Below are 27,721 nucleotides of genomic sequence, written 5' to 3'. Positions count from 1 at the left end.
GAAGGTGACCAGGAGACAAAATTCTTCAACTCATGACCCATCTGAAGTTTTGTGATAGACTCTTTTGCAACTTTTTTTTTTTCCCCTGAAGTGGATCATGTGGCTCTCTTAGGATGAACTTTTCAAATCTATAGTTTGTGTATGGTCCCTCTACATAGAGACCATGTGGCTTGTATCAGCCTAAGTAAAATTAAAGTAACAAGGGCTTGTATGTTTCAGTATCAACCTTCAGTACCAAACAAATCCATTTAGTACTATGTTTGTTTGAAAATATTTGCCGGTAATTTTAAGAGATGGCTTATACTGTCTTCTCTTTCAAAGGTAGAAGTAGAAACAAAGGTGTTTCTAGTTTAAAGCTACACAGTGTTTGTCCTATATGTCTGATGCTTCCGAAAATCCCAGAAAAAATACAAGCCCATTTCATGGGATGCTACTGTGTTAAGCACACAAGCTGGCTGCATCTTGCCACCTTTCATTTCCTGAAACCACATTGGTGAGGAATGCCCTCAACAGCGTGAACAGCAGCTGCCCATACTGATTGGGGACTGATTTAATTAACTCCAATCCCAAAGGTTTAAAATTTATCTATCAGTGTGTTAAATTGCTCTTGCCATCCTTCCTTGCCCCTGAGCTCTTCCTGCTTGTCCAGTCTGGTGCTGTAACACATTAATCTCCCATGGCAGTGCACGCTGTGCAAATGACAAAAGGCTGGGCACACACATGGTTTTAATGGTACCCCATCATCTACCATATCTTCTTTCCCTTGTTTCTGCAGTCCCATTCTGGAGGCCTTTGGAAACGCCAAAACAGTTTATAACAACAACTCCAGCCGCTTTGGCAAGTTTATCCAGCTGCACTTCTCTCAACATGGACACATCCAGGGAGGCCGAGTAACTGATTGTATCCTTTTCTTCAGTGGACCAGAAGTGGATGGAGTGAGTGAAGATGTGGAGGAGCTCAGAGTGGGTCAGGAAATCCCTCATCACAGTTTTTCAAAGCCAGTTTATAACTGTGGGCAAATTTGCAACTTAACAAGGGAAGAAGTGTTTGTTTTGTGGCTCTGCAGCACCTAACTCTGGAAACCTTCAGTTTAGGTGCTACGTTAGGTAGGGACATCGTTTGACTTTTCACTTTGACAATCACAGCACTTGATACTTAAATCCTTAGAATTTGCTACCTAGGAAGATTTTTCTTGTTGATTGCACCCTGTTTTTCCCAGAAGATTTTTCCCTATGTTAGCCAATGAATTAATGATTTAGAAAAGTGAGACCAAGCTAAGACTCAATATATTCTGCACACTCTTTGGATGCAGAGGAGAACAGGAATTTGGGGGTCCAATTATGACTCCCTGTTTTGGACTGCCCATCTCCAGTGGACGCTGGAACCCTAATCAGAGAATCATAGAATATCTTATGTTGGAAGGGACCCATAAGGATCATCGGGTCCCACTCCCTGCTCCTTGCAGGACTACCTAAAACTGAATCATGTGACTAAGAGTGTCATCCAGATCCTTCTTGAACTCTGACAGGCTTGATGCTGTGACCACTTCCCTGTCGAGCCTGTTCTGGTGACAGCAAGGGCAGGGAAGACTGGATATAGTTGAGTTATGTTGTGCCGTGACCACTTTCTTCCATGTAGGCCCATGTACCCCTCTTCCAAAGGCTTTTGTCTACATGAGGTAGCTAAAGCTCCTCTGGCTACGTTTCTTGATGTTGATGTTCAAAGCTGTTGATGACTGCAAACCACACCAGTTTCCACTGGAGTAGCAGCCAGATGGATTTACCACTGTTGTAAATAACAGGCTTAGGTTGTTTAGTCTCTGTTCTTTCTGCTGTTGGTAGATTAAAGATAGTTGTCTCTTGCAGAAGCAGTTAGAACTGATGCAAGACTTGATGAGTGCAATACAGAATTTCAGATTAGAGTGGCTTCTCTAATCCTTCTAGGTGTCCCTAGTGTGGCTCATCCTTTTACCTTACCATTGTGTAGGTCCTATGCTCTATCTAACCCTGCCCTTTTAAATATCTCTTTGGCACATGATAACTCCTTGGGCAAGGAGCAGAGAGGAGGATCCAAGATGATGTTTGGGACCAGTTTCCAAAGTGTCAGTTATTTTATGATTTCTTGCTTGTTACAGGGTTCATCCCAATGTGTCTAGGAGATTCTTTGTCAGATGTCAGATCTGTGCATATGTCATTTGAATGTTTTCTCCTTAACATGCTGTTCAGATTTACTGGAAAAGGTAGGTATCACCTCTACAGGTTGCTGGGTGAGCGCACTCCTCAAAGTAAGGTGGGGCAGTGCCAGATCTCCTGACTGATCTGCCTCCATCACAGCACATGGACATTAGCTCTTTGGGTTTTACTGCTGCAACTGTTCCAGCTGGGGAAGAGGATGGTGGAAGAACAATGTTTGTTCTTTATCTGTCAGAGCCTGTTCTCCTGTCTTTGATAAACTCTATACATTACAGAGAGATGCCAAGAAAAAGCTGTTTACCAAGGGGAAGGGGACAGAGAACAAATACCTGGAAACTCGGTTCCGTAGAGAGCAATATGGGCAATATGGGGGTACAACTCCAAATGCAGACATCTCTGTTCTGTTGTAGTTTACTTTGGACTCAGGAACTTACTGAGGAGAGGGGCCAGAACTGACAAGCTTCAGTTTGTTCATGCACACACTCTCTCAGGGAGTTCAGAGAAATCTGTAGGTGCTCATTTGCACAGCCAAGTGACAAGATCTTGATGTGGAGCTTATTTAGGCCACACCATCACTAAACTGGAAGAAGCCCCTCTTGTGCATTAGCCCTGGAGATTTACCTGTATCCTGGTTCTGTCTTTGCCTTTGCAGCCACAAGTGCGATCTCTTTCTACTGCCTACTCGTATATTTTTGTTTCAGAACAGAGTCGTACACCAAAACCCCGGAGAGAGGAATTACCACATCTTTTACGCTCTGCTAGCTGGTGTGAGCGGGGAGCAGAAAGGTAATTTCATTTTCTGGGATATGGCTCTGTCCTCTTTCCAGTCCAGCATGTGAAGCAGGTGTAAGTCAGAGCATGGATGTTTCAGGTACTTGATATATAGCTTTTCCTTGAAGGCCATATGGTGATTTCATGGGAGGCAGAAAGGGGAGTTGTTTGACAGAAATGCTATATGAGAAAGTCTGTGCAAAGTGACGAGGTAACAAAACTGGCTAGAGGCAAAGGAAGGGTAAAGAATCTTGATACAGATGCTGATGTATCAGGAGTTAAAAGGTTGGACTGACAGAGATACTTTTCCAACAAACCTTCAGTATAGGTAATAGGAGAGAGAACATTTAGAAAGGCCAGCAATGTAGTGGCAGGAGTAGAGTCCAAACATGTCTAGTATCTGAACAAGGCGTTTATAGCTCTGCGTGTGGGGAAGCGAGAGGTGGGTCTGAAAGAGAAAGCAGCAGCTACAGGCCGTGGAAGAATCCTCCTTGTAGCGCAGCATGCCCTTAGCAATATTTGTGGGTACCTGCCCCAGGCACTGCTGAGTACTGATGGTCTTGCTGTAGAGGTCGGATAGGTGGGCAGGAACATGTCACAGTTGCACTCTGGTCTTGAGGGACTGGGGGATTTTTTTATGCCTTTGTTCTGTGTGTGTTAGAATAATCAGATGAAAAAATGGGCCTGACACAGAGTGGAAAGGAATAAGGCTTCAGTTTGAGGGAGTTCATGCAGGAATGGCCACGTAGGTCAATTCAGAGATCCATCTAAAGCAAAGGAAAATAGTGGGGACCATGGTTATCAGCAAGTACTTAGGGAAAGCATACAAACCAGATTATTTTCTTCAGAAGATCTCTGCTATTCTTCCCCATCTCTCTTTCTAAGCTGATGTCCCAGGCTTCTTCACTTTTTCCATCTGTAATGTGTTTCTAGCTCTTGATCATCCTTGTCTCCTTTCTCCACAGATCTTTTAGTTCTCCTCTTTCCTTTTTGAAATGGCGGATCAAATCTGCAGATAGTATTTAAGATGTGGTTGTGCTACTCATATGTACCCAGTTCTGGTTCTGTGTTTAGTTCTGTGTTCCTTCTAAAACTGAAGGAACTGAACTGTGTTGAGTTTTTGACTGCTGCTCAGCACTGAGATGATGTAGTCAGAAATCTTACTGTGACTCTCTGAACTCTGTCTCAAGTGGTGATACCTAATTTAGAGGTCATTACTGTATGTGTGTACTTAAGACTTTTTCTGTACACTTCATGAGATTGAATCTCATCTTCTGTGTTTTTTTTTTTCTGAGTCAATTCAGTATTTAAATATTCTTCTGCAACTCTGCAGCTTGGGATTTGACTATTATAAATCATTCTGCATACCATCTGCAAGCTTTGTTACTGCACACCCTCCTCTGACCCTTCCCCAGTGCATTTGCTGTCTGTGTGTGGCTTTTGAGGGATGTGGAATCTGTTCAGGTGAACTCTTCCTGTGGTAAACATACACACTGTTTTGGGGGACCAAGATCATACAATGAAAAGACTGACTGCTAAATAAATTGTTGTGTTTTTCATCTGTTGCAGAGAGCCTTTCCCTCTCTGAGCCAGAGACTTACCGCTACTTGAACCAGTCTGGTTGTGTGACTGATGAGAACCTGAATGATATAGAGATGTTCAGTAAGGTCATGGTGAGTCCTGTACTAACTCCTCCTGAACTTCTGGGCACAATCTCATGGGCTAAACGTGCTGCAGGGTCTGGATCTCACAGGCAGAATTTACTTGCCCTAAGCCAATGATGTTCATCATTTCAATTCTGAAACTTAGCTCTACTTGTTTATGGTAAAAACAAAGCTTGAAGAGTGTTTTTAGTGTACAGAAATGGGGGAATTTGGGATACAGTCAAGGATGAATAATAATTTAGAATTATGGAGACTTTGGGGATCATCAGCCCCGCCCCATAATGGTTCTTGGGAACCATCTAGATGGCCTGATGCAGGAAACCTCACATTGACTATTAGAAGGGGAACAGTTTGATGTGAAGGTAGTGTTCTCCAGAAATGTTCTGGTAAAGTTGCATCACCAGTGCAAATGTCATATTCTGAAATAGCACAGAGATTTCAATAGACATCTGTAACTTTACCAGGGTTTAGCAGGATGAATATGCAATTCATGTTTTGTTTGGTAAGTGGTAATGTAGGTGAAGCCAGATAGGCAAGGTGAGAGGATTAAGCTTAGGATTTCAATAGCTCCTGCTTGGGTGTCATTTAAGGGAAGGAAATGTCTCCTGTACGACAGAGGTTTCAGTGGCAACATGGCACTTTTACTTCAGCTGAGGAGATGCCTGGAGGAAAGAAGGAAACCAGAACCCTGGAGTGCCCTGCTGACAGGGCGAATGCATGAAAACTAGGTCCTACCTCTCAGTGTCAGTTTATGCCCCAAGAACCCTGGCTCACATGCATGCACTAAGGGGGACTGTGCTGTACTTCCTCATTATCCGATAACCTGTTTCTAACCTTCTAGCAGTTAATGCTGGAAGCCTGGGTTTAAATCTTGCTGCATAAATCTACTAGTCTAAGATAGAGTAAATTAAGAGGGTTACATGGATCAGAGTAAATTAAGTATATGGATCTGTCCTTCAGCGAAGACAATAAGGCAGAATGTGGAAGCAGTCCAGTGACATCTGTAACCTGTACTGCCAGTGTTCAGGGAAGAATTTCCTCACACAGGCACAGACAAGCATGTTCTTCCTGTGACAGACAGGCAATGGCAGCAGCAAAGTCCAACTTGAGGACAGGGCAAATGCCCACCTACTTTAGATGGGGATAGGGTAAATGAAGGAGAGAATGGGAGACTGAAGATCATTGATAGAAGTATAGATGAGAGAGGGGCTGTCCCATCTTGTTTCACTTTGATTCATGGTAATTCTGAGTTTTACATCTTATATGGGCTGGGCATGAGTGTGGTGGTTGCACTGTAGTGTGGCTGTATGTACAGCCAACGTTAGCTCTATGGTTTTGCATAGACTGCCATGAAGGTGGTGGACTTCAGCACTGAAGAAATCAGAGACATCTTCAAACTTCTTTCTGGCACACTTCATTTGGGAAACGTTGAATTCATGACAGCTGGCGGTGCCCAGGTTACAACGAAAGCAGGTAAGTGGGACCCTAGCAACTTGGTAGACCATGCAAAGCTCCATAAGGCCCCCAGTAAAGCTCACTCCGTCGTCCTTTCTCCCTCTGCTATTCTGGTCTGCAGGGCCTTTGCCAGCAGGTTCCCTGCAGTTTAGTCATGCAAAAGCATTGCCACAGCATTCATGGCTCCAAAGCACCCGTATGATTTAGTTGGGCTGTGGGGCCCTGTGATCCATTTATTCTCCTGGATACTTTCACATTGTCCACACTCTCACAGTTTCCCTTTTGTGTTAAAAAAGCTGGAAGAAACAGGAACAGGGAGGAGTTTGAGATAAAAGTAGTCTGTTACAAACTTTCTCACATCTTCCTTTGAAGCATCTGCCAGTGTACCCTCTGTTACAGTTATACAATCTGAGCTGGTCTGGTAAAGTGAAGCCCTAAACACACACAATAAATACATATTACAAGTGTTTCAAGTCTTCAGTTACTTGCCTCTCTTCTTGCCATTTAAGTTTAGCAATCCCATGCTCAGACTGCACTATTATGCCTTTAGGAAAATGTATCTTCTCATTCAGTAAGTATTTTGCTGGTGCTGAGCTTTACCCAGTGCTTTGCTCTTCTGGTTGTCCCAGAAAGGCTGACTTACATGGTTGTCCGACTGTGGCCCATCACGGCTGCTGACCCTGCCTCAGACTGGATATGTGAGCTTCCAGCTTTGGGTATGCCAAAGAGAATTAAGTTAAGGGGAGTGCATTTTGTGCTGGGGCTTAGTCACTTGCCATGTAGGAGTCTCTGGGATTTCCTCACTGAGCTGCAGAATATGGATCCTTCATGAGTGATGAAGAAAGTGATGCAGGAGAAAAAAATGTATCCTCCTTTGTTATTAGTGCTGAACATTGCCAGTGACCTCCTGGGCTTAGACGCCTTCCAGCTTTCCGAAGTACTGACGCAGAGGTCCATGATTCTGCGTGGGGAAGAGATCAGCTCCCCTCTCACTGTGGAGCAGGTAAGTGTCCTAGTATATGCTACTGCTTCTGCCACTTCTGCATTTCCAGGCCCTCTGTCTCCCTCTTGTATCATCCATTCAAGTTTAGGGTTCCCTATTACACCCCTTAGGTGCTCAGCTGTGTCCTCAAGTATTTTGCCCTTATTGGTAGTTCAGGTCCTAATGTTGACTCTACTTTTCAGGCTTTACAGGGGAGTTCACTTGCAATAGTAATGCACGATACTGGTTTTAAGTCACCTTCACTCACCAGGAATTGGTCAAGCTTGTGTCATGCAGAAGGTACATCAGATGCTTTGTGGGAATTGCATGTGTGCATGCTTGTACCTTGCAGAACTCCCAGGTTATGCTGCGTTTACTGGAAGATAAAAGCTTGCACGCAGTTACCACAAAACATCTGGCATATGGTAGGTTGTTACCCCACAGTAGCTTGTGTATCCATAAAACTGCAAAGGAGGGCCAAGTAAACTGATACATCGTTCTCATCTTCTGAACCTGTACTGCATGCTAGAGCCAGTCCTGCTTATTTATTCTTATCTATTACATTTCTTTGTGGTTCATTACAGTCTTGTGTCTACTAACTGTAACTTGTGGTGTTGCTGATCACTTGAGGGCACTCTTGAATGTTTAAGGTCCATGCACAGATAACTGTAAAAATCTTCCGTCATTAATAAGATGCAAAACACTGGGAAACAAGGAATAATATTACTAGGCTGAAAGAAGCATCGTGTTATAGCAAAACAATGTTATAGCAAAAAATCTGTAACAGAAATCTTCTGCTGGGATGAACGGCAGAGGATTATCAATCCAACCCCTACATTGGCAGAGAAACCACAGCTACTAGGCTCTCTCTGGCAGATGTCTGTCTAACTTTCCTTCAGATTTCCCATGAAAGGAATTTCACAGCCTCTTTAAGTATCCTGCTCTAGCTGCAGTGGAGTCTGGAGCTGAAAAGATTTTCCTCATATTTAGATTACCTTTGACATCCCAGCTGTCTACCTTATAAGCATCCGCTTCTGTGAAATTTTTCATGTGGTGTTCTCTTTCCTAAGCTAAACAATCCAGTTCCTTCAATGTTTCCTTGTAAGCAATTTTCTAAATCTCTTTTTCTTCTGTCTCTGTTTTCCCACATCTTTCAAGAAGTGAAGTGCCTATAACTGGACACTGTATTCAAGCTGAAGTCTTAGCGGTGCTCATTGCAGCAGAATAGTCACTTCTTTTCTTGCTGTGAACACACCTGCTAATATATCGCAACCTAAGCTTTGCTTTGAGGAAATGGTATCTTTTTTTTCATAGTCTGTAACCTTTCTTTGCAATGAAATTGTGTGAATATTATTTTTCAGCCTATAGTCCATGGTAGATATCCTCAGTATGCAGTACCACAGTTTCTCTTCTCAGCTGTCTGTCCTAAATAAGCCACATCTTTCTATATTACTGTAGCTATTTCTGACATTTGTGCATGTTGGACCCCACGCTTACTGCTTGCAGCCCAGGGAAGTACTAAGACTGCAAGAAAATTGTTACAGCAAGTGGATGCTACTGCTTAGCTATCATCACTAGGTGAGCCTGTTGCACTCAGAACTGGGTCTGTAAAGACTGTTCCCAGTTAAGCTCTCATGTACTGTGCCCACCTATTCCCACTGGTTGAGGGAATGTGTTGACAGAGCTGCCAGGGATTTCTCATTGTGTAACAGGCTTGTTGCTTGTCTGAGCTTTGACATTTCAGTGGGCTGAATGGATGAACTGGCCTGAAGGCGGGCAAAGCTGGGAGGATGAAAGGAGCCTTTGAGAATGTCATTTGAGCCATATTGTGGGGAAAGCAGCTTTGCTTACAGCTGGATGGGGAAGTCTTGTTCCTGGAAAATGAGTCTACCTTACTGTGTAGCCAGAGACCCTAGAGGGGCATGGTCTTGAGGACATTCTCAGTCACAACTAGTGAGACAGGCCCTCTAACAGAGAGAAGAAATACCCAGAAAACGTGTGTGTGCCCATGCTTTGAAATGTTCTCCTCTGTGGAGAAGTGATGTTGCTGTGTGTCCTAGGCCTTAGGTTGCTGTAGAGGAGACATTACCCAGGAAGAGAATGGAGGAGAAAAACAGTGAGATTGGGTGAAAAGGAGGATCTTGCAGGCTGGGCCTCAGAAGCTTGCTGAGAGGGGCTGGGAGGATTCAGAGGCAGTTGACCCATGCCATTAGCAAAGCAGAACAGGAGAGGTCATGTTATTCAGGCTTGTAAAACTGAAGAAGATGAGGGTGCATTTGGAAGCTCTCTCTCATTGCTGGTCAGGCCTACTGAAGGAATTGCCCTGGTGTCACAGGCAAGACAGAGTAAACACCTGTAATGGATCTAGATAACTGCAGTTTGTGAAATGACAAGATTATAGCTTTTACCTTACTTGATTATTTCACATACTTGCTCACTCACCCCTCAGCATTACATTCTCTAGATGTCAGCTTCTGTTCCCAGGAGGGAGATTGCTGCTTGTCCAGGAGGATAGGGCGGAAAGTTGTGTTGGTTCATGTTGTGGAGCTCTTTGAAGTTACAAGTCTCAGGAACTACCAGACAAGGTCCTTGGGCATACCCTGATGTTTGTCTCCACATGCCTCTAAGGTCCTTCCCTGCTTCCAACATCTTTCTTCCAGTCTAGATCTTTGCCACCTTCTTTCCTGGCCCCTTTTTCTAAGCCCTGGTTTCCCAGTCTAAATAGTGTATGTGCAGGACAGCATGTGATCAGCCTCTTAATTTGTGTTTCTGTCTCATGTCTTTTTATTGATTGGAGGATTTGGGGCATGCCACTTTTGTTTAGTGCAAGTGTTATCAAAACTTACAACCAGCCTATTCCTGTTACAGCTACCAAGTAGCAGGCTTTTGCTCGAGGTTTCAAAAGTTCAGTTTTGGACGTTCATCCACATGCTTACATACACCCAATTATATACTGCCTGTCAGTGATCACAATTTAAGTTATTTTTTCCACCTGTGATACTTGGTTATGGTCACTGCATGGGATGTTGGGTCAGCTCCAGAAAGGTCTCTTAGCCTGTGCTCTTCTGGGGCATGTGTCCTGGCTGTTAGCTGGTCTGCTCTCTCTTCTAGTAAGATAATGCTGTTCGCAAGAAAGTTTTGGAGAGGGGATTTTTGAGGCTAACTTGCTGAGAGAATACTCTGTTAAATCCTGCCCTACCAGTTTTTGAAAAACTGAGTGGACACCCATTTGACAGCTCTACTAGTACTACTGAACCGAAACACCTTACCTGTCATTCCAAATGCTGGCTTGGGTGATGCAAATGACTGCTACAGGCTTAGTCATGAGGTACTTAGCGACCTTCCCTGCCCCAGCACTTGTTTCAGAAGATGTCAAAGGATTTTGCTACTTCCCTTAGCATCTCAAGTTCAGTTACCCAAAGGCCAGACATGGTACATTTGTGTGTGGCTGCGCTATTTGCAAACTTGAAAGTTGACTGTACATATAAATACTGCACCATGCACAACCAGTACAGAGGCTGAGATGTCTAAAGAGGAGTGGAGGAATCTGAAGTCCCATAGAGACTCATGGTGCCCCTTCTGATTTCTCCCTGTGACTTGTTTTTTTTCTCTGCATTTACAGGCAGCTGACTCCAGGGACTCCCTCTCCATGGCGCTGTATTCCCAGTGTTTTTCATGGCTCATTAACAAGATTAATACGAAGATCAAAGGCAAGGAAAACTTTAAGTCTGTGGGCATCCTGGATATCTTTGGCTTTGAGAACTTTCAGGTCAGAATTTTATCTTTTCCAGGGTGGGTTGAATTTGGAGATTTCAGTGCATATAGGAAGGAATTTTGGTAGATTTGTATCCTGTTTAGGTCAGCATAGGGCATTCTGGGATTTCTCCACTGCCACTTCCCTCTGGGATCAGCGAGATATATTTAGCTGCCCTTTCTGCCACATATATTCATGTAGGCTGATATTCAAGGTCTGGTTTGTGACAGAGACCCTAAGCAGATGTACTGTGATAAATAATACAGAATTTTTGACTTGTACACAAATTAAATGTCCAACTCCTCCATGCATGTTGCATGTTTACATCTGTTTTGCCTTGTGCTGAGAATTCTGTGCTTCTGATTGCAATTGATGAGGGATGTATGTTGAGCAGCCATATAGTGACTGCTCTGATATTTCACAGAACAGTCACCTAACAGTGACCTACCACTTAGGGAATTGTATTTCTTTCTTCTTAAGAAGAGGAGAAATGTCATTGTCTTTAGCATTCTTTACTACTATTTAGGCCTACTGAATTAACCTTGCATGAGCTGCAAGAGCTGCACTCCTAGTGGACGTCCCCATGCTGTCCTCCTTATGTCCATCTGACACCCGTTGCCTCTATGTTCTTTGGCTTTATTCCAGGCCTGGCACCTTCCCCATCGCTGTTATAGGTAATTTTAGAGCCCAGAGACGACAATGTTAAGTTTTATAAACTTTTGTTCTTCTTACAGGTGAATCGTTTTGAGCAGTTTAACATTAACTATGCAAATGAGAAACTCCAGGAATATTTCAACAAACACATCTTCTCCTTGGAGCAGCTGGAGTACAACAGGTGACAAATGGAGGGAGTGGCCCCCTATTGCTGTCATGGGTGGTAGAATGGAGGACATCATTCCTCCTTCGCGCTGTCCAGTTCCTGCTGCTAAGGCAGAAGAGGCAGCTGGCCTAAGCACAGCCCTGACTGTGGATGTGTGTCTAAACACTGTCCACGTGCTTTGCCAGCATAGGTCACTTGTCTCCAAGCAAAAGCTTTCTCCCTTGCAGTATTTAGAAAGTCCAGATTCCCTTCTCTCTCTCAGCTGAATGGGAAGGTCTTGGGCTTTAATCCATTAGAACGCATGGTCATGGGCCTTATTACTGGCTTCACTGATGATTTACCTAAGGTAGTGGTGTTGTTATGCACGTGGAACCTTGGAATACAAAAAGTGAAGTCCTTAAAGACAGATGGATAGATGTCCGACAGCTCTTTCTGTCCTATGCTGTGAAAAGGCAAGAGATTTAAATCAGGCTGCTTCCTGAGTTTAAAGAGCATGAGGCCTTCTGCACAGCTGTTTCTCTTCTGTGGGCTTCATATTAGATTGTATTTTGTGAAGTACCTGGGATGTTCTAGAGTATTTCTGCTTCTAGAGAAGGCTGCTAGACAAATACTTCAGTTCTTGCCCTGAAACAGAAGCCTTTATGTTTGTGAATGAAGCAATTGAATAGGGTCAGTGAGGGCAAATGAGAGCAGCCCTGTAAAGGGAGACAGCTGAATAGGCAATTCATGAAATCTACGGATTACAAAACTGCAAGGCTATTTATGCACTCACATCTCAGGCCAATTCCACCATTGCAGGAAGCTTGTGTTAAGAATGGTATCATCGTGACAAAAGATTTTTTTCCTGATTATTACACAGGAGTTTAAGTTCTGTGGCTGAACTTTGGAAAGAATGAGAGAATTTTATTATTGATTACTCATCAAGTTATTCTAGGGTGCTGTGACTAAAGTTAGTCTTTCACAGTATCAGCTCTGCTTCCTCAGGTTTAGTAAATAGCTCCAGGTATTTCATCATTTGATTAGATAAGAAGTCTATGGCACTAGAGACAACTTGATTCATTTGTGATTTGATTTATTTCAGAAAACTCTGCTCCCTTCAATTCTGGAAGGATTTCCTGCTCTTAGAGGTCTTTTTGTAAAAATGCGTGGCCTCCCTGACACCCACTGTTGCAAACATCTGAAACACTGTGAACTGATATTTTTGTCATTAAGTGGATAAGGTGTTCTGTTTCCTGTGGGGAATAGATAGCTCTTTCCATTCTCCAGAAATTATTCCAGTTTGTTGCTTCCAGCTGCTGCCCACAGGTTTCTGAATGTTTTGAACCTGAAAGCATGAAGCCTAGGCTGAAGGGTTCATAGACAACAGCCTCACTATCTTCAAAACATTAATCTTCACCTGAAAGGTGTGTGTGTCAGAATGTCAGTAAGTAGCTTCACACATAGCCTGTAGTCTTCCTTGGATTCCTGAGCAAGAGTTATTTCCCAGCTTCTCTGAATTCTGAGAAGAGAAGCGGCCTATATTGTGGGAGTGTGAGAAGGTGGTAAGAGGGAGGAGAACACATTCAGTACAGATTTACAGAATTTCATGGATGATTTTCAAAGTACGCTTATTGCACTGCTGTACCTACATCAGCTCCCATTCTGAAAGATGCAGGGCCACCCTTTAGGCCCCCTGCATGTCACACCAAAGCTTATCTGTGTCAGTCTCTTCAAAACCCACCCTGAAAAGTTGTTCCTGCCTCTTGCTTCTGCTGGACCTATGAATTGTAGTTCAGTCTTCTGGCAGTTGTGCTTCAGGCCTGCTTTCCAGACTGGTGTGTCAGCAGCTGGCTCTTGAAGCTGTGTAGCAATCTGTCCATCATTACTACCACTTTTGTTGATGGCTATCACTCCTGAAAGAACAACTGAGAGCAACTGCCATTTCTTAGTGCTTGGTGTGAAATGTGTTCAATGACGACAAGACGAGCATCAGTCTAAATCACTGGGATGGATAAGAAAGGCTGTCACCTACTTGCGTCTCCTTGTGTTAGTGGTGGATTTTGTGTCCTATTCTTTTTCCTCAGCCGTGGCAAAGCCTAATTCCTGCATATCGTCTTGAGTCCTTGGACAGCTGCCATGCTCAGCTATTTCTGTTCTTCTGCACCTCAGGGCATTGGATCTTGCATTTCACATCTTTGTTCTGTTTGTTCTTGACTGTCAGGGAAGGGATAAACTGGGAAGCCATTGACTGGATGGATAATGCAGAGTGCCTGGACCTTATCGAGAAGGTAAGCAGTTATCTACGACAGTTTCCAGGGGTCACAACAGAGACTACTGATTGTCTTGAGACCTTCCCTAGGCTTTTATGGTTTTAAAAGCATGTAGTTGCTTAGGTCCTCTTCTCATCATGACCTGGCAAAAGTATGAACTGTTCTAGCCATAGTCCAGGCTCAGGAAAGCAGATCTCTGCTCATTGTTGAGGGTAAGCTTAGGGAGGGTATCATAGTTTTAGACAGGGAGCAGTGTTTAAGTAAAACCTTAATGTGAATTTTTTATAAATCATATCCACTTATGTTCTGCTTGCTGAACGCATTGACTGGCCAGAATTCTGCTTTCAGCTTGAGCTTTGCTTTGTATAACTTAGGCGTTATTGCTCAATGTGCTGTCCAGATCTCCAGTTCTTGGCTTGGTGGTGTGTAGTTAGAGTTTTTGCTGACTGTAAAGGCCTGTTTCTTGTTTGGTTGTAGAAACTGGGTCTACTGGCTTTGGTGAATGAAGAGAGTCGATTCCCCAAAGGCACGGACAACACCCTTCTGGAAAAACTTCACAGCCAGCATATGGTAAGAAAGAAAATAACCTGGCAGGCAAATGATCAGTATGTTAGCCCTATCAGTGTTTCAAAACTGCAAGTGAAGATTTTCTTGATGTAAAATATGTGCTTTGTGCAGGAAATTTAAAATGCCTTAGACTTGAACCTGCGACTGTTTAATAAGGCTGCACTGAACAGAAGTAATATGTGAAGAAACCTGCAAATGGTCTCTGGTGCACGTGGAGAGAGGGAGTTTGCATTCCACAGGCTGTGGGTAGAGGAGATACGAATTTGTAGCCTGGGTTGGTGGTCAGGTTTTGCTGGTCTGCAACAGGATATGAGGCAGCACCCCAGGCACAGGATGTGTCTGCGCAGTGTGCGTGGGTTTCTCCTGCCAGCTAGCTCACAGGAGTCTGCTCCAGAGCACGTCAAATCTCTGTCTCCTGGGGCTGGGGATGGCTTTTGCCTCATGACTTTTAATGAAAGCTCTCTTATTGTTCCTAATTAAAGTCTTTCCTCCTCTTTCTTGTATTCTGGACACAGGAGGAGCAGGGCTTTTTCATGCAGGTCAGAAAGTTATCCTGGGGACACAGAAACCACAGTGAGATCACTGCAGCAATCTCTTACCCCGTCTCTGGTACAACCAGCACTCTGTTCTTCTTCATAGTAAATTGACTGAAAACAAAGCAAATTAAACCCTGTAGCAAGGACTTATGGAATAATTTACTGCTTTAGTAAGAACATTGTCAGCTAATATGTTTCCTAGTCCTCTAATTCAGGCTTCATCCAAGCCTGAAAACATACAGATTTGTATCCTTTAGCTGATTTTTTTTTTTTTTTTTGGCATAAATGCAGGTGTTCTCGCTTTTCTTATTTGCATCTAACTCTGCTAGTAATACTCATGACTACAGATTGGATACAATAGCAATGACTTCTGGTTGGCTACTTATGCATAGTTTTGTGGAAATATGTGCTTTCTTTAGGCTTAAATTGATGCCTTCAATTTAGTCTGCTGTAGTGTTCCCTTGTATTATAGGTCAAGGTATATGAGAATTATAAAATGAAGATGAAAAGCAGTGTAGATAAATGTAAAATGGTGTGCCTGACGGAAAACAGTCCCAGTTTCACATTTCAAATGATGGGCCCTGAGCTGATTGCTGCTCTTCAGGAGAAAGACCCAGACAGAGGCTGTGATGGATAGTTCCATGGAAACATCAGTACAGTGCTCAGTAGTAATAAAAAAATCCAGATCAAGTATTAGAAATTCCTAGGAAAGAAACAGAATAAAAGCAGGAAACATTGTTATGGCTCTGCATAATCCATGGATCACCTGCACTTTGAACAGTGCACACCACAGGGTACCTCCACTCAAGAAGGGGTTGTATCAGATCTGGTAAACAACAGGTCTGGGACAGCTTCAGTGTTATGGAAAACTATGTTGAAGGGACCCTGCAGTATGGAGAAAAGATGACTTAGGAGGGATGTGATGAGTTTAAAAGTCACATGAGGCCTAAAGAAGACAAATGGCACTAACGGGAGCCAGGCTTAAAACCAACCAGCTGTAGTTCCCTGTGTGGTTTATTGAGAGCTCCCTGTGAAAGGACCTTCTGGATGCAAGAAGTCTGGAATCAGCAAGTATTTCAGAGGAATCCACTTGGGGTTACTAGTTAGGCAGACCTCATGAAAATAAGTGGAGTTTGAGAGAGTATTAGGATGAAAGTACAGTTTACTTGCCTTGTTCTTACTGTCCCCTACATAGCCACTGCTGGAGGCAGAATACTCAGCTGGATGGGCCATTGGTCTCAAGCAGCATGGCTGTTCTTAGTTAATAGTTTTCACAGAATAAAGAAAGGAGGGGAAAAACTAGGGTAGAAGAGCTAGTAAGAGAAAGGAAAAATGAATATTGAAAAAGGGGAAGAGAGGTGCAAAGAAAGATGAAATACAGAGGAAGACAGGAGATTGGTCTGATAATTTCCTTTGACAAAGAAAAGATGTGTAGGTGTTCTGCAAAGCTGCCATCTTCCCTGCACTCTGATCCCATGTCCTGCACCACATGGTTTGTGTGGAGCCTAGTCTCCTCAGGTGTCAGACACACAAGAATTAACATTTCATCCATGGCATGCCTGCCCAACCTTGATTCTTCAAGCTCTTGCTCACATGAGGATTGCCTTGAAGGGCTGGATTTTTCCATATTATTGGAATAACGTATTTGTAATGTAGTTGCAGATAACTGCAGCAGATGTGGTCAGGCTCTGCAACAGCTAAGGTCCTTGCCTATCCCAGCATTGTCATAGTCATGGCAGAGTTCCTGACTGAGCCTGTTTATTCTTACACTGGCGTTATAAGAAGAATTTTTTTCTGTCATTTCAGAGCAACCACTACTATGTGAAGCCTCGAGTAACTGACCATCAGTTTGGCATAAGACATTATGCTGGGGAGGTGGGTGTTCATGATGTGTCTGTGAGATGCTTGCACTTGGCCTTGGGGTCCTGGATTTTAGATTCCAAAAATCAATGATGTATCTCAGAGCTGTGTGTTTCCACACAGTTAGTGCCCCGTACCAGAGCACAGGCAGTGTGATGGGCTTAAAATAGCATGTCATTCTCCAGTACCATATTCTCCAGCTTGGATGTTCATTTGAGTTTCTCAGGTAACTTTTGGTTGGGGGATAAACTCTTCCTTTTCTTGAACATTCACAAACAAACAAAACCCAAAGCAAAAGTCACAAGGAATATTTGACTTTTGGGGAGAAGGAGAAAAGGCTAAATACCTGTTGCAAAGGGGAAAAGGTATCCAAGCCTTCAAGGGTAAGTGCAGCTCTCTGTTGTGGAGAGATATGGAGCAGATGGAGGTGTGTCAAGGGAGGGCACCTGCACACTAAAGAAGGGCTAACCTCCTACTAGAATCATATCTGCTGAGCGCTAGTGGTTGGGAGGTCAGGGTGCTGGGTGACATAGTATTTCCTGAAGGGAATGGAATACCTCACACCTTGTAGAGGATTTCCCCACACACACCCCCCAGGCAAATGTCTGCAGCTGTTTCACTTGGCTCCTGTTTTTGAGGTTTTTGTTTGTTTGTTTGTTTTTAATTGATGGCTAAAAGCCACTTTCTTGCTGGTAACTGTAGAGCTCTGGAGCTCTTGGAGCCCAGAAGTTTGGATCTTGGCATATGCCTGCAGCATTCCTGTGTAGCTCTGCTAGAGGTCTTGTACATTGGCATGTTAATGTGGAAGCGCTTAATGATTTGTACTGTGCTGTTCCAGTGGTTCTGTTTGTGTTACAGGTGCTATATGATGTGAGAGGCTTTCTGGAGAAGAACAGAGACACCTTTCGAGATGACATTTTAAATATGCTGAAAGATAGCAGGTATGCCCCCATTATGCTTGTGAGGCGGCTGCATCTATTGGGCTGGACTAAGCCACATTCATGTAATAACCAGACCAAGGAAAGCAATTGCTTTTGTCTGCGTGTCAAGCATCATTCTTTACCATTCTTCTCTTTGTGCTTAAGTGTCCTGGCAAAAGAAGGGAGAGCTGGAGAAGGCAGAGAAGGCACAGATTTAATCAGTACTCTTGTTGCCCAGTTTTGAACAGAGCTATAAAAGCATGACAGAAATCCCTCCAGGCAGTGCTGGTTTTCTCCCTCCTCTCTTCTTGCTTTCCTCTTCTTCCTCTTACCTCCCTGTCCCAACAATTGCAAATTTGCCCGAAATGAGTCAAGGCTCTTGCCATGCTGTCAAATGCCAGCCTTTGTACAGAGGCTGCTTGTTTTCCAGCCTGCCTGTTAGTGGCAAGCTTCTGTCCTTATCCTGAGCCAGACTGAGCCCTCGCTGTTGGACCAGGCATGCCCTGGACCCTAATATTATATCCCAGTGCTGCAACGTAAGCCTAGAAAAATGAGCTGCCTTTGACTTTCAGCAAGTTCTAGAAGACAGAGATTGGGTCTTGTAGAAGGAAAGGGTCATTTAATAACATGGCAAACCCTAGAAGTTTTTGAGTAGCAACTCTACCCCATGCCTCTTACCACCGTCCGTGTATTGCCTTTAGGCTCCATCTTCTCTGAAGCCTGCTGCGGGGTTTGCAGTGTGAGCAGCCTTGAAACAACCTGAGGGAGCCGAGAGCATGAGCTGCTCGTAGCTGCCTTATTTGGACAGTGGCATCTGGGGAACATTTTACACAGGGCTTGAAGCCAGAACTGTGGTTGTCGTTGTCCAGCATAATAGAAGGACTCAGGGTTTTTCAACATGCCAGAAAGGAAAATTCTGCTGGAAAGAGTCATAACAATAAACTTGCACAAGAAGTGCTGAAGAACTTTGTGCCACTTCATAAGAACCAGCACCACTGTCTAAGAAGTGGCAAAATGATGGAAGATTACCCAGAGCTGACCTATGCTGAGGGTAACTCTAGAAGTCCTTGGGCCGCAGAAGGGCTGCGGTTGCGATTGCATGAGTGTGTCATGGCTGCTAGCCGTGAGAGCTAGGACAGGAAGGGCATGACAGAACGCAGTCTAACTGGAGTACCTTCAAGATAGTTTCTCCTGGGGGGCATACAGCTTGAGGCAGTTGTCCTAGCCAGTGCACAATGGAGATCTCCCTTTGTGTAATATCATTCTTAACAGTCTGAGATGGGGTTTCTGGCTTTGCAGCTGAGTGTGGCACCCAGGGCAGCCCATGGGGTTTGGGCAGCCACATGGAAAGTATTAATTTCCCCCCTGAAATGCCCAGCTGACCTGCCTCCTGCATCCGTTTTGTGGCAGAGCAGGAATAAAAATGAGGTGTTTCACACCGGGACAGGGCAGCAGCTGAGAATGAAAGCCATCTTCTTATAGGTGGTAGGTGTCTTGCATCTTCTTAAATTCTTTTCTTCTCCCTTAGGCTGGACTTTATTTATGACCTTTTTGAAAAAGTCTGCAGTCGTTGCAGTGAAGAGACACTGAAGATGGGCACCCAGAGGCGCAGACCGACTGTCAGTTCCCAGTTCAGGGTAAGATTTTTCCAAGAGAGCAGCAGGCTTCTGGGGAGGAGCAGATGGGTAAAGCAAGGCCTGAAGCCAAGAGGAGTCATTCATCCTTGTTTTGTGTCCAGCACTGAAAATGTGCAGGAATGTTGTAGTGCTAAAAAAAGACAGTGCCACTGCCCCAAGGATTTCTGTCTTGTGTAAAATGTGAGATGCTAGCACTGGGCAGGGTGGCCGAGGAAAAGAATACTTTGCTAAGTATATGAAGTTCTTGAGGTTTTTTGATCTTTCATGTTGGCTTGGTGTGTCAGCTAAGTGTATGTGTCCTTTTGGGCCACATCTTTTACAGGTATAGTGGCCATTCCAATAAAACATTATTGGGGGGACCTTGCAGGTATGAATATTACCCACTAGATTGTCTGCAAACCTTCTCTTAGTTTCACAGTTTTAACTTCCTATATTTAAAGTTTGAGAGACTTGTAAATATAACTCACATACCCCTCTGAGAACAAGGATGGCCATGTAAACAGCATTAGAGTAAACTAACCGTGTGGGTATGTTGTGGACAGGAAGGGATCTCCTATATTATTGCAGTTTTGGTAGGCAGAGTCAAAGGACATTAGGAATGGGAGGGCCGCATGAAGACCCTATTGCATCAAATGTACCCCCCCTTTTCCTCCTGTAGTGACTGATCCTTTGGGTTTTGTCTTGCTGCTTTTTAGGATTCTCTCCATTCCCTGATGGCCACGCTTAGTACTTCTAACCCATTCTTCATCCGCTGCATCAAACCAAATACAGAAAAGGCAAGTCTGTCTTCCAGCAAATTGTATGCATGTGACACAGGCCTCCATGAGCACTCACTTGCACAAACACCTGACAGCTGCCTCTGTCAGGGTCCAAGCTGAGGATAACAACAGTTCCCCCTCATCTTCCCTTTTTCCTTCTAGTTGTTTTATAGTGGAGGAAAAATCCTCCTGGTAAGCAGATGAAAAAACTGCATGCTGAGTATGATATGGTATAGCCATTCCCACCTCTTTCTGTGCTTGGGAATCCTGGAACATGAACCAGGCTCGTGCAGAGCCCAGAGCTGTGGGAGAAGCAGCAATCACTCCTGTTTGTGATGCCTGTAGACAGTTTGTTCTGGAATGCAGGGCTTGTGTGGTAGGAAGTGTCTCCTTGCAGAACCCTGGCTCTGAGGCAGAGGAGGTGAATGTTTCATGAGCAAGTCACAGTGCTTAGAGACAGACTGGCTCTCACTAGTATTGTGAACTGTGATGGGAGGATATGCTGCTAACTAGATTGGGTGGGGAGCTCTGAACTGATCATTTTCTTTGTGTATTTTGAAACCATGTATGATACAGCAGAGGAAAGCCTACTGGGGGTTTTATGCCAGAAGAGAATTCTTCATTTTGTCACCAGTTTGACTGGAAAGAAACTGCAAAGAGAACTGAGTCAGAGTTATGCATTTTCTATGCGTTAGTACATTATATCATTGCTTTACTGCCATGATCTGACTATGACAGCAGTCTGCAGACTGTTTTTTTCCAGCATCTCTGTAACTCCCTTTCATCTCTTTTTCTGCACCATGCAGTGTTGTGAGGTTTTTTTCCCCTTTGACTCCAACTTTCCCCTTTTCACCTGGCATGCCCAAATATGCAGGGTTGACTTTTTACGGAGAAATGGATATGCAACCTGTGACTGTGTTCAGAGAAACAGTCACTGTTCGAGTCAGCAAAGAAGTAATACCAAGATCAACACTTATTCTGTCTTTCTTCTTATTTGTTTATGAATCTGGATTGTTATGTAGGCACCAAACCTCTTCAATCCAGATGTGGTGCTAAATCAGCTCCGGTACTCAGGGATGCTGGAGACAGTGAAAGTTCGGAGAGCAGGTTTCCCTATACGGCGCCTTTTCCAGGACTTTCTCAGCAGGTAATTGCTACTGTTGTACCACATGCTGTAAAAGCCCCAAGGTATACAATTCTCTGTTTGTTCCCTCTGTAACGGCTGTTACCGATATGGATCATTTGTGGGATATTTTTCAAGGCATGCCCTTATTGCCCATATCATAGACTGATTTCAAAGTTCTTTAGGAGACTTGCCTTTAAGGTAAAAGTCAGAATGGTGGAATAGCCAGATGGTCCATTTTTAAAAATTTTTTTGTAGCTTTGCCACAGATTTGCTTGTGTTGCTGTGAAACCCAGCTGGCTGTAATATGTAAAAAGAAAATATCATAATTAAAACCTTTAATCTGTCAGGCTGAAGCAAATTTTAATGGACAGTATAGTTGATGATTATAAAGAGTGATTATTTCTTTTAATTAGCTGCATCAAAAGGATTTCTTGAAGTTTAAGGCTAGAAGGGACCATTGAACATTGCTTTCTTTGTCTCTTGGAGCATTAAATGCCACCCCTATACTGAACAAAATAACTTGTGTCTGATGGAAGCACATGCTTCAGAAAGACAGTTGTTCTGTACTGAAAAATTTGTATTTTATTACTGGGATTGCAACAATAATTGCCAGTGTGGTAGGAACAGATAAAGGTTGGGGGATGGAAATTTCCAAATTGGAAGGCAAACACGAAGAAGGGAGGTTCCAGAGGAAGAAGGCCTAGTGGGAGAAGGATAATTAGAATTAAAAGATTCGGGCGAGTTACTATCATACACAACCTCATGAGATTTTTGTTTGGTTCTTAGGTACAAGATGCTTGTGAAGGGGCCAAGTTTCTCAGACAACAGCAAAGCTGTATGTGCAGGCTTTCTTCAGACCTATGACAGCAGCAAGAAAGAATGGCAGTTGGGTAAAACCAAGGTACTTCATCAATGTGGGGCAGGGTATGGCTTTGTTCCAGCTGCAAGGGGATGCGATTGCATCTGTTCAAGCCAGTAGGAAGGGCAAAGTAGTGATGACCCTTCAGTACATTGGACTATGCCACTGATCTGTAGCATCTCAAATATATTTCCTATATAGTTAGAGATGTAGAAGGCTTTTTGATTTTGTCTGAACTCCTTCTCATTGACCAAGACAGATTGATTTTGTTGTTTCTGATCCAATTTAAGGATCCAAGGAGAACAACCATGGGTGTCACTGTATGCAATTGCAATGTGTGCCGTTAACTCTTGCCTCTTGTGCCAGATATTTTGCTCTGCTTGGCTAACTGAAATTCTTGCAGGAGGCACAGAGCTGCTGCTTGGTATATATCTAAACTGTGAATAGGTAGCTAGATCACCAGATGTATAACAGCCTTCTGCTGTGGAAGCTTAGCTGATGGTTTCTGCAGTTAGCCCAGATGCCAGCATACATTTTCTAGGAAAAGGTATCCAAATGCTTCTCCCCACTTGCATAATTCAAATTTTGCTTCTGGTTTGGTGAATGTTTAACACTCTCTGTTGCCTGGTATAGTCTGGATTTTGGGGGAGGGTTGTTCTGTTTTGTTTTGTTTTGTTTTTTCTCCAGACATACAGCTGGAAATTACCATTATCTTTCATTTAATGGGGAGGGAGCTGGGTGTTTCAGTCAGAAGTTTTTCAAGCTTTGAGATGGCTTCAAACAGAAATAGATGTGTGTGTTGTGAGGTATATTGCTATAGAAATCTGGGAGAGGGAAACTGTCTCTATCACAACTTTCCACATACAGTAAATTCTTCAAAGAATATTCCAAAATGGATGGTGTCCAGTGCAGACAGCATTTCTAAGTAGTGAGTATGCAGTCCATATCCAGAGCAGATGGTGGTCTATCAAAGCAACTTTTCTTGCATTTTTTGCCCTTGAGCCTTCAAAAAATTAGTTCAGTGTATTTCCAGGGTCACAGTGGAACTGGAAGTGATTCTAGTGAACATTCACATTTAATTTGTCCAGGAGATCAGATAAAGATATTTGTGGCTTTGAGCAATCATTTCTTAATGAGTGGATACACTATAATGTTTCTCAGAGAGCAAGATTGATCTCTTCCCTTCTTAGAGGAGTGGTGGTAGCCCAGTTGGTAGTCTGGGCTATGAACTCTGTGTGACAACCAAGGAAACCACGTGGCATTGCTGTGGGAAGGAGATGGGTTGACCTGAAGTTTCTAAGGCCTTCCTTCACATGCCTCCGCTGATGTTCAAGTAAGAGGGTTTCATCACTTAGACGTATTCCACTATATGATTAAAGTGTTCCCCATCTTTGTTTTGGGAATCTGATGTCTCCTCACTGGTCCCTGCAAACCAGGAACCATTTCAGTCATTCTTGTCCCTAGACAACCCACACTGCTTGGGTGGCTGCCAGTCTCACAGCATTTTAGTGTTAAAACCTGTGTGGAGTGTGTGTGTGCTGCAGAGTTGCTTGTGCCTGGGAAGCTTTATAAAGAGGTGGTTAGAGCTGGTAAACATGGAGTTTGAACTTTCTTCCTAGCATGACAGGAGATGGAAGATTGCTGGGCTACAGCAAGAGCAGAAGGGAAATGCATGTGAGGACCAAACTCACATGCACATACTCACCTTTTTGAGTATAAAAGGTTATAAGCTATATAGCTACAGTCCAGGACCTACAACAGACTGATGACAAGCAGGAAATCCAGGCTGCTTTAAGCCCCTGGCAGCAGTAGGATCCCTTTTCTTTTCAGTTTCTGTTGTGCATCCTGAAGGACTGAGTCCATTGGTCTGTTTTCACTCACTCCTTGACCTGTACAAACAAATGCTTTTGGAAAAACAATATAGGTCATAAATTGTGGCAAAAAAAAAAAAAGTGTTTGTATTTTGCCAGAACACTGGATGTAGTCTAATGTAATTTTTTTGAACAATTCTGTCCTATCAAATTTGGCTGAAGAGCCTAATGCAGCATGCTGGTAAATAGCAGTCTCTCTGCTAGGGCACTGGTTGCTGTCAGGTCTGCATATCGTGGGATGAAAGAAATGGTGAAGAATGGCAGTCTTTGTATCTCTGTTTCTTTATGACTGAGAAGGAAAATTGAAAGGAGGAGGGAAGCAGTTCACCCATCTTGCTGGGTTTTAGAAGTTAGTTTATATTCAGCATGGTTTGGATTAGAGATGTTTGTCCTGGTAGAGGGGAGCAGTTCTGTTTATTCTAAAGAATATATGTTCTGCCCTCGCTGCCATGCTGAATGGCTGGCCAGCCCCTGGCTACGCCAAGGTGCTGTCACCATTGCCTTGCCATTCATTCTTCAGATGAGTTGCCTGACGATCTTTCCCACGCTCAGACAGTGGCAAAGCCATTCCATTGCTCCCTTGGAGACACCGCTTGCAACTCTGCTTTGTGACAGTGCCTCCAGAAAGCCTGGCCCTAGGAAAGCAGGTGCCAAGGTGAGGCCATGCAGAGCAGTGGTGCTTCCTGGTCATCCCCTCCCTGCTGCCTGTATCCAGCTGTTGTGCCTTGTTTTCAGGTTACAGACTGCTTTGCCTGCATTAATGTTTTAGCTGCTGCTAGGTAACACAGGCCTGGAATACTCGGGTTCATGAAGAAAAGGGCCCTACGTTTTCCAGAGGCTTTCAGGTAAGGGTGAAGTGAAGCTACCAGCTAAGGGGCACAGAGGGTAGGTCATTGTCCTGGAGAGGAAGTCCCCTGTGTGCCCTTGCTGCCACTTTTGCTGCTACAGGTGCAGCTCTGGGTACCCAGGTAGCGATTCCCAGCACTGGGCGAGAACTAACCCTGGCTTCTGGAGTCAGGAGTAGCTACTGAAAAAGGTGTGACAGGCCAATGGGGATGTAACCTAGGAAGAAGTATAAGGGGTGGGTGAAGAGCAAAGCTTATAGAAGGGGGAATACTTCTGGCAAAATGAATGGAAGGATAATTATATCCCTAGCAATTGTTTGGAGGAGGAAGGAAAAGACTCTGTGAATTAGTGCAGGGGATTGTGAAGCTTGGGAAAGGAAATGGGGGAGGAAGGGCAGGATGATCTTTGTGTTTTTCATTAAGAATAGAGCAGCTGCTGTGCTGGCAATTGTCAAATTAATGTTTATAAGAGGTATTAATGTATATAAGTAAGGTTTTATCCGGTGGCATGGCAGAGATGAAGGCTTGGATGCAAACAAATGGTGTGATGGTGGAAGAACTTGTGTTAGGCTGCCCTTGTCTTCATGGAGGATGTGCTGGGATGGAGCAGCATCTACTATGCCCCTTTCCTGCGTGCACCTGGACCTTCTGCCATACTGGTCCATACCCACAACACAGGTTTCCTAAGGCTGTTTAAAAACACAAGTTTCCTAAAGCTGTTTAAAACAGTAATTCTTGCTGTTTGAAAGCATTAATTCCACATTTCAACCTCCTGCTTTGCAGGGCCTGTTTGAAGGAGGAGGTTTCTGTAGATTATTTGTTATCCAGGTCACAGTGACCCACTTCCTGCTTTCCCAGTGTTGTCCCCAAGAATCATATGATCCCACTTATGTACACGCGGGCGCACACACAATTACATTTGTGTCTGCTGACCTCCATGTAACCTTAACATGTTCGCTGTTGCCCTGATGGTGCATGCAGGTGTGGAGTTTGTGTGAGGAGTACGATGGTGCTGCACTGTGGTTTAAAACTTGGCCAGTGTCTAATAGGAGCAGATATGATAGAAGTAACCTTGTATGTTTTGTTTAATCATTCCTTCCTCAGATGAAAGTGATCTCATGTTTTCAGAAAGTGACAATGAATTATGACAAAGAAACCGCCACCTTCCAAGTTCTTTCCCTGAGGCATCAAAAATATTTCTGGATTTGAATACATTTTACTTTTCCTTGTCATTTACAGGAGACTAAAAAAAACCCTTAAAATGCCAATAGCTTATGATTAGATATTGTTATTTGAGATAAACCCCTCACTCTCAAGCATATATAGAAAACACTATAGAATTAGGGTTGGGCAGTGTTGAACTCTACATGCCTCAAAGTTAGGCTTTTCCCCCCTTCTTACTGGCACAGCAAAATCTCTGCTTGCTAGCGAAATACTGATGGCCTGAATATTTTTTGCAATTCAATGAAGATAATGGACTGAGACAGCGTTTTGCTGGTTGCATTCTTGAAGTGGGTGACTGCTGCTTGGGTCTGGAATGTAATGGAAAGAGCAATCCCTGCCTCAAAGGAGTCTTTAAATTGTTGAGTTGATGGAGGGAGTGGATGTACAACTTGCAGGGAAGGATGACAGCTTCATGGTTGGCAGTACCTTGATAATGAACCTTCTTTTAAGGCTACCCATGGTTACTTAGTCATTACAAAACAGCTTATTTCTTAAGGCCATCTTAATGGGAATGGCTCCCCTGGAGAAATTCGAGTTCAGGGATGCCACTGGCAAGGGGTGCTAACTTGGGGAGAGGTTTCAGTACATGGTGGTCATCACAGGGGCAAAAAAGAGCCTAAATAAGTGATCAGGCCATAAGGGGAATGTAAGTGGGGAGGGGGAGAGGTTGTGCAGTACACTGGACTAAATGACCGTTCAAATCTCTGAACATCCCTCTGGCTTCTCAGCATAGCCACATGGTTCCAATAAATTTGTAAGGAGTTCTTACTGATTAATGTAGTTCTGCAGATTGATGAGTGTCAGCTCACAGCTTGTGTTCACTGCAGTGTCTAACAAGTGAGGCAGGACTTTCCTAGTGTAGTCCGTTTTGCTGCTGGCGCTGGCAGTGATTTAGCTAATGTCAGGCAGGTCACAAGAGCATGGCCATATGGCAGTTGCTGCTGTGACTGCAGCTTGTATGGACATGGCTTAGCCAACTTTAATTTAGGTTGGGTACTGCTAGGAGTGTACCCACAGTGCTGTGGAGCTCCATGCAGGCTGCAGTCCATCTCAAAAAGCAAAGCATTTATTTCAGCAATTTGTGCTGAACCCTGTGCTAATGTAATGCAAACCAGCTGATTTAAAGTAGCTCAGATATGTCAGCATAATTCCTGTAAACATGCCCTTATCTTGCTGGTATCTCAGTCCTTTTGTCTTCAAGACATCCCTCACACAAGCATTTAGCACTGAGCAGAGGTTGGAATTACAGGTGATGGAAGATGCTTGAGGATGAAAACACTGGGTGCTGAAGTGCAGCCAGTTATACTCTCGCATCGGGGCTCAGTTCACCCTAATGCATGCTACACTACTGAACCCCTTCAGCAAGGAAGCATCTCCATCTCAGAGTTTCTGGAGGTTGGTGGAGGGCTTCAGCTCCCGTGGACTGAGGGTATGTTCAGCTTTGCACGTTGACAGGGCTTTTAGCTTTCGACTGTCTTCCATTATTAGAATTGCTGTTAAGATTGCATCCTGAAGTCTAGAAACCTAAATATTCCTCCCTTTCCTTGAAATGTGGAGGAGTTTCTTTGCAAAATATTTAATCACCCAAGTAGGTATCAGTGCCTGCTGCAGGGAGGCACTGGACTGTGCGG

The 27,721-nt window shown here is 43.9% G+C and overlaps 1 protein-coding gene across 1 annotated transcript in view; it reads left to right on the top strand.

The window, feature by feature from the left end:
- LOC104467898 (unconventional myosin-X-like) overlaps nucleotides 1–22,192 on the top strand; it is a gene marked incomplete at both ends in the record, with an annotated part of 35,086 nt that extends 12,894 nt beyond the window's left edge. Inside the window, 16 exon segments of the mRNA XM_010081867.1 lie at nucleotides 776–900; nucleotides 2,226–2,239; nucleotides 2,894–2,978; nucleotides 4,533–4,636; nucleotides 5,971–6,100; nucleotides 6,967–7,085; nucleotides 10,687–10,833; nucleotides 11,553–11,653; nucleotides 13,839–13,905; nucleotides 14,365–14,457; nucleotides 16,797–16,865; nucleotides 17,709–17,791; nucleotides 19,299–19,407; nucleotides 20,103–20,183; nucleotides 21,188–21,312; nucleotides 22,078–22,192. Coding sequence (XP_010080169.1) covers nucleotides 776–900; nucleotides 2,226–2,239; nucleotides 2,894–2,978; nucleotides 4,533–4,636; nucleotides 5,971–6,100; nucleotides 6,967–7,085; nucleotides 10,687–10,833; nucleotides 11,553–11,653; nucleotides 13,839–13,905; nucleotides 14,365–14,457; nucleotides 16,797–16,865; nucleotides 17,709–17,791; nucleotides 19,299–19,407; nucleotides 20,103–20,183; nucleotides 21,188–21,312; nucleotides 22,078–22,192 — 1,567 coding nt within the window.
- Nucleotides 22,193–27,721: the final 5,529 nt, after the last annotated feature.

This window comes from Pterocles gutturalis, unplaced genomic scaffold, assembly GCF_000699245.1.
Source record: "Pterocles gutturalis isolate BGI_N339 unplaced genomic scaffold, ASM69924v1 scaffold3429, whole genome shotgun sequence".
NCBI lineage: Eukaryota > Metazoa > Chordata > Aves > Pterocliformes > Pteroclidae > Pterocles > Pterocles gutturalis.
This window is presented reverse-complemented; position numbering and strand designations above follow the sequence as displayed.